At 42.1% G+C, this 12,745-nt stretch overlaps 1 protein-coding gene across 1 annotated transcript in view; it reads left to right on the top strand.

Annotated features, from left to right (window-relative positions):
* Positions 1–12,745, top strand: part of MYO3B (myosin IIIB) — a 405,543-nt gene that overhangs the window by 269,626 nt on the left and 123,172 nt on the right. Inside the window, exons 26-28 of the mRNA XM_043894526.1 lie at positions 563–674; positions 2,080–2,242; positions 3,493–3,573. Coding sequence (XP_043750461.1) covers positions 563–674; positions 2,080–2,242; positions 3,493–3,573 — 356 coding nt within the window. The remainder of the gene's footprint in view (positions 1–562; positions 675–2,079; positions 2,243–3,492; positions 3,574–12,745) is intronic.

The following is a 12,745-nucleotide window of genomic DNA, read 5'->3' as shown; positions in this document are numbered from 1 at the left end:
GAAGTTTATTAAAATGAGTAATTTAGGAAGACAAATGTGGTTTTGGTGGTTGTCTCAAGAAAACATACCCACTTTTTACCTTGAGAGAGACATAGAGCTTAACAGACAAAATCAGTAGTGTCAGGCTGTGATCGTTTTTGCTATCTACACATTGCTTCAGATGGAATTTTCAAAGCAGAGCCAAAATTCATACAGTGAGATGACAAATTATTTTTAAAAGAGTAATACATTTAAAATGATAACTTTTGCTGGGAGAGCTGTCTAAACTTCAGTTTTTTAAAGGATTAGATACTTTGATTTTGCATGTAAAAGATGCCACGTATGCTTTGAATATGAATTACAAGCAATACTAAAAGGAAAATACACATAGCAGAAAATATGAAAGTAGATAAGAGCCAATAAGCATGAATTGTGTATCTTCCACTACCTAGTACACTATTATTTATGCTCAACAAATATTTGATATTAAAAAAACAAGACATGTCAATGGGCCCAGAGCAACTCTATGATACTGAATCAAATGGTGACTAAAAATGCTTTATTTCACTGTTCTATTTTGTAGGTATTATTACTTGGCATTCAGAGCACATCAAACACCTCTTGCTAGCAAAGAGAGTTGCATCGCTATCTTGGAAAAGTCCAGATTAGATCACTGGCTGCTGGGAAAAACAAAGGTAGTTCTTTCTTTGTTGTTTAGATTGTCACTTGAGATACTCTGCTGTGTACCTCGGTCTCTTATCAGTGATTTGAATAGCTCTGTAAGTTTTGTAACTTACCAAACAAGACCCCAACCTAACAGTGATCTTTGCTGGTCTTGGGTCTGGAGTCCTAGGACCTCAGGGGCCAAAAGAGGAGAGTTTGCTTCCTGTTCTACATATAGTTTGAGAACCATTTAACATTTCTAGAATGAGATTTTTGAGCTCATTTTTAAATGTCCTTTTTTTCAGTGCTGCTTATTCCAGCACTGCAGGCAAATACACTAATCATGTTAATGACAACAATGAGTGTCTTTTATACTCTTGTCCTTTTTTCATTAGACTCGTGTTGTTTACTGCCCACTCTGATTAGTAGTCTCATCACATCTAGCTTTTAATTTAGGGAAACATCATATTCCTGCAAGATTCCAGGTTTTTGTGGTCCACTCTGAATTGCCCTACAATGCCAGCCTTAGCCTGATTGTGGATGGCAGTGCTGCTGCTTCTCGGCAGAAATTAGATCACTGTGGCCCATTCAAGCCCCATTCCCTCAGAACTTCTGTCGGCCCTGGTCAGTTTTTCTGGTTTAACACCTCTATCAGAGCTGAGGGGGAAAAGATCAAGCTGAGAAAATGGAACTCATGGCAGAACTGAGGCCAGCCTGGAGAACATTTAGGATCTCCTAAAACCCTGTTAACTTCATCGTCTGTGTATATTAATAGTCCCACATTGGCTCAACCTTACAAGGGGAATTAATTATATTTGCTTCCAAGAAATCAGTAATGTTAGCATAAATCAAGTCACTGTAAACTTTATTTAGATGATGTTTTAATATTTATGTTAATTTGTTGGAGCAGAGTGAATTTCTGTGTGGGAGTCTGTTATTGTTGTTTAGTCGTTCAGTCATGTCTGACTCTTTTGCGACCCCATGAACTGTAGTCCACCACGCTCCTCTGTCCATGGGATTTCCCAGGCAAGAATACTGGAGTGGGTTGCTGTTTCCTTCTCCAGGGAATCTTCCTAACCCAGAGATCGAACCTGCATCTCCTGTATGGGGAGGTGGTTTCTTTACCACTGAAGAATCATTGGCAGGATTTATCTCAACCTGGTGGCTCAGACAGTAAAGAATGCAGTAAAGAATCTGCAATGTAGGAAATCCAGTTTTGATCCTTGGGTGAGGAAGATCTCCTGGAGAAAGGAATGGCTACCCACTCCAGTGTTCTTGCCTGGAGAATCCCATGGACAGAGGAGTCTGGTGGGCTACAGTCCATGCGGTAGCGAATAGTTAGATACAGCTGAGCAACTAACACACTTCTTTACCCCTGAGCACCAGAGGAGCTCTTGGGAGCCTACATGTAATGCTAAAACTGATGTCTTATTTCAGGTTTTTCTCAAGTATTATCATGTCGAGCAGTTAAATTTGCTGCTGAGGGAAGTCATAGGCAGAGTGGTTGTGCTGCAGGCCTATGCCAAGGGCTGGCTGGGAGCCAGGAGATACAGAAGAGTCAGAGAGAAGAGAGAGAAGGGGGCTGTTGCCATCCAGTCAGGTAAACAGCCCTGAATCTTGGCGTTTCATTAAGTGCTTGAGGGCACTCACCTTTTGTTCTTCCCAGTGGTTCCTTTTCTTCCCTCCCTCCTGCCTTCAGCAAATGTTTATCAAGTATCTACTGCAGGCTGGGCCTTGTGTTTGGTGCTGGGGGTATAGCTATGAGCAAGACTGCCAGTCTCTGACCTCCAGATAAGCAAACAAGCCATCCCTACCCATGGCAAGAAGAGGCAGTAGCAGTGGATGGATGTGAAACGCAAATCACATAGACATGTGCCCCAGCTCCCAGTTGACCCACCTCATACACACTTCATGTCCATTACCAGGTTTTCAGCATCAGAATTGCTACTGTCTGTCACATCCAGGAGGCTTTTCTAGCTCAGACAGAGCTTGTAAACCTTGGCAGCTAATCACTAGGCTCTGTCATATGCCCAAGCCCTGTCAGTGCCTCTTGGCATACACATCTGTCATTTGTGTCACAAATAGCATCTGAGTCCCTGTGCTACTGCAGCAGATGATTTCCTTTGTGTTCTTGTAACCTAGAATCATAACGTCCACTTGGACTTCATGACCTCATTCAGTGACGTGGAGAGCTATAGCACTCAGGGAGGAAGTGGAAAGGAGAGCTGGTCATGCTCCTGGTAGCAGTTCAGTGCCTGGTACTCTGAAGGACTCAACACCCTGCCCCCCGCCCCTTGTTCCCTTTCTCTTCTCTTCATTCATTTCCCATGCATTTTCCCTTTCCGTCACGCATTCCTTCCCTGAACGCAGTTCTATATATAGTCCCCCCTCCACAAATGCAAATGTGATGCTACTAATCATTATTATTTATTTTTCTCTCCTTCAACTTTCATGTTTTATACCTTTCTCCCAATAAAAATACAGAGTGAGTCAGGTCATTCCAGTCCTCTCCTACCCCTCAAGTCCTAAAGGCAGAGCTTCCTCCATGGATTGGAATGACAGGGACCCACCTCACCTGGACAGGGCTCCAAGTGATTCATAAGTGGAATCCAGAGGTTGTGGAAATTCACTGCCTGAACCAAAATGACTCCTTCTCAAAAGCATCTTGGAGGCCGAGCTGAGAGTACATAGAGGCCCCACCATCACTCACGTAGCTCTGCTTATTTTGTTCAGTGAGAAAGCAGTGGGGAGGAGGAGAGGGGTAGAGGATTGGAGGGAAACAGCTTATATCAATTCTCTGGCACGTTCTTAAATTAATGTCATTCCTAGCACATGGTTTTATATTTTTAGCCTGGAGAGGATATGATGCTCGGAGGAAATTTAAGAAAATAAGCAACAGAAGGAGTGAGTCTGCTGTTCATATTCACGCAGGTAATTAAAACATCATTTTCATAGTATCCACTTGGAAATCTTCTGTGATTAAGTTCATATGAGTTTCAAAAAGCTGAAAGGTTAATAATTCAGGAACACTGGAAGAGGAGTCAAGAGTTCTGGTAGGGTCTAGCGTTTGTTCTGATTCACCCCTCTCCATGTGATGATTGAGAGCACTGGCCGCATGCCATACCTTGGCTAAGAATGCTCCAAGTAGGTTCTCTTGTATTCCCAGTTTTATAGAGGGGGAAGACAAGGCACAGAGAAGTGAAATAACTTGTCCATAGTCACACAGCTGGTCAGAGGCCGAGTCAGCACTCATTCACAGACAGTTTGGATAGAGTCCATTTTACATACTGCCAACTGAGCAATTCCCTTCCTCTCCTGGAGTCACTTGTCTGCAAACAAGAGCATTGGCTAGAAAGGTCTGAAAGGTCTTCCAAACTTGGAATTCTCTAACTATATGCTCAGCCTGTCTCTTCATAGCACAGAGATAGGAATAACTCAGGTACTTGCCTGGCAAACTGTGTTTCCCACACCCAGGCCTGTGTGTGACTTCAGTGGTCCTCTGGGCCCCATGGGGTTAACATGCAGCAGCTCAGCTTGTAGCTGCCTGAGCACTTCAAGCTCTGGATCCCGGGTCACTCTGCTCTTCTACAAAGGGCAATATCTGCAGGAGTTGTGGGGCTCAGCTCCCTCTGTCTTTTGAAGCTGCATGTGCCTAATTGAGGCTTTGGAAGAGATGGGCCCCAGAGCACATACACCCAGGCTCTGAGAACACAAGATATCAGAGACAGAACGAGAGAGAAGTGACCAGGCCAATGGATTCTGCAGCAGAGAGAGAGAGAGGGTTTCAGATACTGCCAAAGCCTAATGTATATTTTCAAATATAAACTTTGAGCTTATCTATTGTTGATTCCCTTATCATAAAGTATGTAGGATCATAAATCAAATTTTCCCTCTCTGAAAATCATCTTTAGATGGCTCCCTTTTGGACTCTGTTATTGCCACATGAACATGCATAAGAACAGACGGGTGAGTGGCTCCATTATATCAGGACACTCGGCTGCATCTTTTCAGCGCAGCACCTGTGGGGTGGGTACACTATGAAGGGTCCTTTTGTTTCGTGGGACTAGAGAGAACACGTTTCTTTAAGTAGCTTCTGTTTTTTTAAACCTTGGAAACAACCTCCTTCTTAGCCTGGCAGCTAGTGTCCCACATATCAAGTGATATTGGGAGCTTCCAAGTCCCCATGGGCTTGGGCGGGCATGTAGTTATTGAGGGTGGTGCTGACACCACCTCACCCTCTTGGCAGGAGAGTGTGACAGCCAGAGCAAAGGCGGGCAATGTCTCGTTGCCCTTCAGCCAGCATCACGGACAGGAGTTGAGGGGCTGGTTTTGTGTCAGTGGTAAAGATACTCAGATAGGGTAACGACATTTGCAATTTTATGGGCAGATTACTTTTACTTGGAAATGTTTTCGTTATCTTTCGATTCAAAGGCGGTGTTGATCTAAAAGCAAGGCAGCTATTCCGATGTCTGTGTTTTGGGGTGTGCTCTTCCTAAAGTATAATCCTCTCATTACAAGCTCTTCATGTCCCTGGGACATTTCAAGTAGAACAAACCCCAAATATAGGGGTACTCTTACTTTTGAATCCTGCAGAAGTGGCTTCGGGATGCTATCACAGTACAACATTTTCTGGATATTTTCTAAGGTTATTCTCTAATTTATTATTTTTTCAACAAATCATTTCATTTGAAATGTAGACTCTGCAATGTGTTTGGTTTATATTTCAAGTTCTGGCCTATTGTCTTTTTTTTTTTTTAAATCATGCTGCAACGCTCTGTTATATAGTTTTTGAAAGAATAGCCCTTGAAATTTAGGAAGCATTTGGCCTACATGTTGCTACAGAGCGGCGCATATTGAAATTTGTTTTCCTTTCATCTCCTTCCCAATAAAAGCAGCCGCTCGGCTTATCCCTTTAGCTTCCTCAGAACTTCCTTTCAGAATTCCCGATCTATTACGGCACATTCACATACCAGAAACAAGATGCCTTTTCATGCTGTCAACCTTTTTCATCTGAAATGTAAATTAATTCTTGCTGGTATGCCTTGACAGAGATCAAAGTCAGGGTATTAACCTTCCCGGGCTTTCTCCAGGAATCTGTCCCCAGGACAGGGCTGCGGCTGTTAGGAGGCCTGTGTCCGTGTTAGGGGCCCTCCTCCAGGCGGTGCTTGGCCTGGGCACCACCATCTCCAAGTCCCAGGGTTTTTTTGGAAGTGACTCCATCAGTACTTTAAATCAGGTGAGCTATGATCTGCCGGGCTAGACTTGGGAGAGACGAGCCTGCTCGTTTGAACTGTGGGCCGTTCGCTCAGATTCCCGGAGCTGTTCAAGTGGTTCTGATGGCGAGTGATCTCAGCGGGCGTGATTGAGGGAGGGACAGGGCTCCAGACTGGAAACCTCTCCCTTTGCTCCCTGGTATTTTCCTGCCTGTCAGTCTTTGAGGTAGGCCACATGTGCATTTTCAAAATAAACAGATGCCTTTCAAATGCATGAGCTGGTGGTCTCAAGCTCTCTGTGGGCCTGAACCGTTCGCCAGCCAGTGAGCAATGCTGGAAAAGAAAACAAACGGGGAAACATGCTAGGCACACGCACACGCATTTCCCGTGGGCAGAACGTTGTGCCGGCAATAAAGGGCCATTGTGAGATGTGGGTTCACAGGGAGAGAGCCTGCTGAGGATCTGGGCAAAAGTAGCCTTCCTCGGTTTCTTTTTTCAGGGAGAGGGAAACAGCTTCAAATGTCACCTTGGAGAGAAGTGGCAAGCTTTATTGTGTTTTTATTTTTGATTAATGCTGATAATAGGCTCTTGCTATGGGGAAACATAATAAAACAGTTTAAAATATGTACTTTTTTAATCAGAAAAATAATTGCAAACATATTCCTGTTTGGATAGATGGGGTAGTCTAAGTAAAAACTAATAGTTGTCACCCCCTCACTAATGTATTGTTTTTTTTTCTTAATGAATTCTTAAGTTTCAGAGAATGGATATAACTAGATTTTGTCAAATAACATTGCATACATTCCACAGTAAATACTACCAAAACAAAAAACCTGCAGGGAATTTTTTTTAAAAGATCTACAATGTCTCATTCTCTAAGTTTTTGACAGCACAATTTTTAAAAATTACCCCTCTGACTCAAGGTCTGTTTTTTAAGCAAGAGCAAAGTGCCAGGCTCCTCATCTCACAGGGGAGAAGCCCTCAGTGACAGCCCAAGGGACTGGGAAGGAACTTCAAAGGGTGTCTCCAGGAGGAGCTGGTTCTCGCAGCCTCTCTTCCCCTCTTTCCCCCAGCCCTCCAGGAGCAGGAAGAGCCCATTGGTTTATAACACTTTCTCATCTAATTGCTTCAGTGCTTTGGAAATTGTTTTCTCTTTCTCTCTGTTATCTGATCAGCTTCCTACTTACTCCCCTCCTTGGTCTTACAAGGGATAACAGCACTAAAATCTATTGCCATTTCTCCTTCTAATGCCCTCTGAGGGGAGTGGTTTTTGGAACGGCATCCTCAGTCCTGCCAAGGCTGAGAGGCCCTCTTCCTTGAGCCTGTGAGCAGGCATTTTAAACCAGCTGCAGCTGGAACCCTGGGCGCATCATGTGACACCAGCCAATGGGAATTGCTTTAAATGCAGTTTCCAAAGAGGAAAGCAAGCACAGAATCCAGACAGGCTCTCCCCCTTCTCCAGGTTAACTTCTTTTAAAAGTCTGACCCCACATCATGACAGAACCAAGTTTTAATACTTAAAACGCCTGAACTTTTAAACCTCTCTCAGGGTAAGCCTTCCTCCTAGTCTTTTCTAATTTTGAAAGGCTGATTCCTTTAGCATTGTTGGTGGGTTGGCAATGACTGGGTTGTTGCAATAATTTCCTAGAACTAGATTTCCAGAAATATACCTAGGTGCACAGAACAACTATATTTTAAATTAGGAAATTTCTTTATTTCATTCACTTATTCAACTACTGTTTAAGTAACTGCTTTATGCTGGAGTTACTCTCAAGGTGAACAATGGGATTTAGTTTGGGGCTTCAGATTTTTCATCTTCAACACAGAGGATTAAAAAACATGCTTCCCTCAAATGGACACTGTTTGTATAATCAAGTACTCTATGTTATGTCAGCACTCCTTTGAAGGGAATTCTGTTAAACACCAAAGAGTCAAAATCATTATAATATATAGCTGAGGATATACTTTGAAATGGGTTCCCCTGGTACCTTAGTAGTAAAGAATCTGCCTGCCAATGCAGGATACATGGGTTCAATCCCTGGATCAGGAAAATCCCCCAGAGAAGGAAATGCCAACCCACTCCAGTATTCTTGCTTGGGAAATCCCATGGACAGAAGGTCCTGGTGGGCTACAATCCATGGGGTTGCAAAAGAGTCAGACACAACTTAGCGACTAAACAACCAACAACAATACATTGAAATGGCCCATGCTTCTTGAAGGTAAAAATGATTAGGCAGATGTTTTTCAGTTTGATGAATCTGTGCATAAGCACGTTGTTGATCGCAAGTCAAACAGTAGAGGAAAGTCAAATGAATGTACCCAGTGAGGGAGAATATCCATTTTGGACACATAGGAGGAAAACAAGCATGCTCCTTTATGCATCTCTATCATTCCTTCCTATTCCATTGTTTCTTCACTCATTCTGTTTCTGTCTTTTGGAAATATTCCTGGTCGTTTTGTACAAAAAATGTGATTTCTCAAAATGTGACAGAAGAAAAGTTCCAAACTCTTTTTGGCAGGGTCCAGCTGCCTCTCCATTCCTGGTATTTCAGGCCATTTCCACACAAGAGTAAAACAACATCTAGGAGAAGGAATTAACTGGCACACCTGAGCTAGAGATGAACGGAGAGCTCACGCTTGCTCCGCTGTCTTCCAAAGCTCTGATTAACTGAAGGAAGGTGCCTTTCAGGCTATGTGAGGGTCCTGCAGAGTCCACTTGCACTGTTCGGCCTTCTCTGACTCTCTGTAAGTAAAGGTCTGTGACTGGTTTCTGACAACCACAGGCATAACTTCTTAGAGAAGGAGAATGTTTGGGGGGTTAAGGATTGTGATTTACTTTGGGAAAATGTGCCTTGTCTGTGAGCTGGGTCAGGACATACAGAGAGCTCCAGAAACATGGCTTCAGGGAAGTGGTGTATAGCAGAGACAGGTCTGGCCTTAGCCTCGAGGTTTCTGTCAAGAAATGGGCTCTGCCAAACCTCACTGGGCACAAGCAGTAAAATTCTCACCATGAAGTAACTTGTGATGCAAAGGAATGTCCTTTGTTCTGAAATCAAATTATTGCCCGTGTTAGAATTAAACACCCAGCAGGTAAAGTACTGTTAACCTAATTAACAGTTAGAGAATAAGCTGCAAAGCCAGTGTGGAACTGAGGTCTGCTTTTTCCTGATATCATACTGACATGGCATGGAAATGCTGAAGATGAAACTTTGGTGCAGCGGTTGGCATCCCGGGACTCAAGATTGAATTTCAGAGTAAACCCATGGCTAGAGCCTCTTCAGGTGGGAATCATTTCCTCCCTTATGGACTTCATGTAGAGCTCCAGAATCTGGCTGCAAAAAGGCAGTTCTTCAGATGGTAGCTTTACCACCTCACCATTGAGTGAAGCAGCATTATAGTCAATAATTGATTAATAATAATGTCAACAACACTCTTGAATTGCATTTATGTCTTTTATTTTTTCACATAGAATCATAAAATGTGATGTCACATTTTATGAAACCCTTATTAGTTTTTGGACTCTGTCCAAATAATAGTAAAGAAACTTTTAGGGGGAGAATTAATTGTGCTGTGAAAAGAATTGTTGAACTTTTTTCCTCGAAAGACTACTGTGTATATAAAGGCAGATTTTGTTTTCTCCCCAAACAGATGAAACAGAAGCACAGAGAGTCTACATAAGCTGTCTCCCCTTATGTGTTATGTGAGCTTAATGACTAATATCAGAGCCCTCTGTTCTGAGTCTTCACCCAATGCCCTCTTTAGTAGACCAGCTCTAACATTGGTTTCCATCTTGGATATGGCACCAGTCAAAGGTTTGTGGAGAGTTTTATACACCATCCTAGGCATGTGGACTTCAGAGTCAAAATTACTTTAAATCCTGGCTGTACCACCAGATTTGTCATACGGTTTAGGGGAAATTGCTTAACTTCTGAACCTTAGTTTTCTTAGCTACAAAATGGGACTCATTAAGGTCTAATTCTCAGGACTTTTGTGAAGATCATAGCAGGTAATTTACACAAAGTATCCCGTGTGGGACCTGGCACATGGCAGCTATTCAGTAAGTGTCAATTTCCTCTCTGTCCCCACTTCCTAAGTATGAAGTTACTTGAGGGGAAAAAAAATCAGTCTGAAATACTCTTCTACGATTAGAATAATAATGTTGTAACTTCAGAAAGATGAAACTATTTCTCTCACTTTTGGAGGAAAAGATAGTGCATGTCAGATCTCAAATACAGTTATAATAAAACCTTTATAAAAGAGAGAATTTTCTGAATCTTATGTCTTTGCCTATCTAACAGGGAAAAATTAAAACACAGCAATAGCATATGAAAGATTTCAAGCGGCTTTCTTTCTGTAATGAGATATGATCTATCATGCCAAGAGCTTGGTTCATTTGTGTGGATACATTTTTCAGTGACTCAAAATTGTTATGACTTAGGTGATATGCTCCTGACGTCATTTTTCTCACTCATGGGTTTGAGGCCCTTCTGCAGCTTGTTCTGTAAAATAGCAAGTTTCCTCTGTACCTGCTCCCAGAAGTCAGAAATTCTAAAATCCGGGAGTTAAATATCACCAAGACTGCTGCCTCCTGCTGTGGAAGGCAAGTTGCCTTTGAGATGTCTGAAGAGTTGGAAGATATGGGTGAGCCTATCACATTTAACCCGCGGTGACGGGTGATTGGCAGCATAACAGCTGAGCAACAGCCATTTGGCCAGGAGTTCAAACCCCAACATGAAGAGCCATAGCAGGATCGTGGCTTGATTTGCTGTGGCCATGCAGTCTGAATCACCAAGCACAGAGGCGAGGCAGATGTGACAGCTGGTAGCCATTCTCGTCAATAAAGTTGTGATGGGTGAGATGTATAAGCAACCACAGCCTGCTAATTTCATAGACTTTGAGCCAAGTGCTTAGTGTCAAAACCAGCTACGGTCAGTGATGCAAACGTTTTGTGAAGTGTCCCTCGTTGACAGCAAGGCTCTTCCCCCAGACTCTCCTCCTAGTGGGTTAGAAGCAATTGAATCCTGCTGTCCAGAAACAATCCAGTTTGGGGAGAAGGAGGCTTTACCCTCTTTTTTTTTTTTTTTTAATTTGGTAAATTTTTAAAAGTCAGATTTATTGAGGTATAATTTACATATAGTGAAACTCAGTTTGATAAAATTGGATGATCACATATAGTCAGGTAACCCCCAACACAATCAAGAAAAAGATGTTTCCAAAGAGTTCGCTCATGCCCTTGCTGTCGTACATCCCTTCCGCAAACCCAGCTTCTGGTGAACACTACTGGTTTTCCTGTCCCTGTAATTTTATGTTTTCTAAAATACCATGTAAGTGAAGTCGTATAGTATGTAGATATTTGAATCTGACTTCTTTCACTTAGCCTAATGCTTTGGAGATTCATCAGTGTTGCTGCATTATCAGTAGTTTGTTCTTTTTCATTGCTGAGCAGAATTCTGGTCTGCGGGTCTGCCACAATTAAGTCCCTTTACCAGCTAAAGGACATTTGTTTCCAGTTCCTGTGATGATGAATAAAGCTACTTTAAACATTCAGAGCTTTGTCTTTTTAAGAAAAATTTAGAGGAAAGTAAATAACTTTGTTTTATAAGAAGCCAGAATGATACTGGAAGTAGGAGTTGCTTCTTTCTTGACTAACCAATAGAAATACTTATTTTTATAATATCTTATACTTTTTGCACAGCAATTTACAATTCATACATTCACACATAGGACTATAGTTTCCTTATTCCTATAATATCATAGTAATGCTGAGAAGGAGGTTAGAGATTTTACCTCATTTTACAGATTGTGGCTAAGAAACCTCCCTGCAATTCAGACTGCATAACTCCTGATCTCCTGTCCTTCCCTCAAAATGTATTTTGAACATCCTGTCATTCAGAACACTCTGCTGGATGCTCTTTGGGTGGTCATATAGACTACATAAAAATACTGAATTTTTTTCCTTCAAAAGATGGGAAGACAGTTGGATGCTCTACATCATATATCATCAGGGAAATAAAATTTAGACATCAACGAGATACCACTGTTCACCTATTAGAATAGCCAAAATCTGGAACACTAACAGCACCAAATGCTGGTGAGAATGTGGAGCAATACGAACTGTCACTGCTGGTGAGAATGCAAATTGATGCGGTTACTTTGGAAGAGAATGTGGCAATTTCTCATAAAACTAAACATACTCTTATTATGTAATCCAGTAGTCATTCTCCTTAGTATTTACCCAAAGGAGCTGAAAATTTATGTCCACACAAAAACCTGTACAGGAATGTTTGTTTAAGACAACTTTATTTATAATTACCAAGTCTTGGAAGCAACAAAGGTGTCCTTCTGTAGGTAAATGGATAAACCATGACACAGCCACACAATGGAATCGTCTTCAGTGCTAAAAAGAAGTGAGCTGTCAAGTCATTAAAGACACAATGCTGGAGAGGGAAATGGCAACCCCTCCAGTATTCTTGCCTGGAGAATTCCATGGACAGAGGAGCCTGGTGGGCTACACCCCGTGGGGTCACAAAGAGTCGGACATGACTGAGTGACTAACACACAAGGACATGAAGGAATCTCAAATGCATTTTACTAAGTGAAAGAAGCCAATCTGAAAAGAATACTTACTGTGTGATCACAACTGTATGACATTCTGGAGAAGGCAAAACTTTGGAGACAGTAAAAAGATCAATAGTTGTCAAGGGGTGAGGAGCTGTGAGGAAGGACAAATAAGTAAAACACAGAGGATTTTTAGGGCCGTTGATAATACTTTGTATGGTACCATAATGATGGATACGTGTCATTATAATGTCCAAACTCATAAAATGTATAGCATCAAGCACGAACTGTAATGTAAACTATGGATCTGGGTAAGTATGATGTGTCAGTGT

Source organism: Cervus elaphus, chromosome 33 (genome assembly GCF_910594005.1).
Source record: "Cervus elaphus chromosome 33, mCerEla1.1, whole genome shotgun sequence".
NCBI classification, from domain to species: domain Eukaryota; kingdom Metazoa; phylum Chordata; class Mammalia; order Artiodactyla; family Cervidae; genus Cervus; species Cervus elaphus.
The sequence above is the reverse complement of the archived record's forward strand: the minus strand, read 5'-3'. Positions and strand labels throughout refer to the sequence as shown.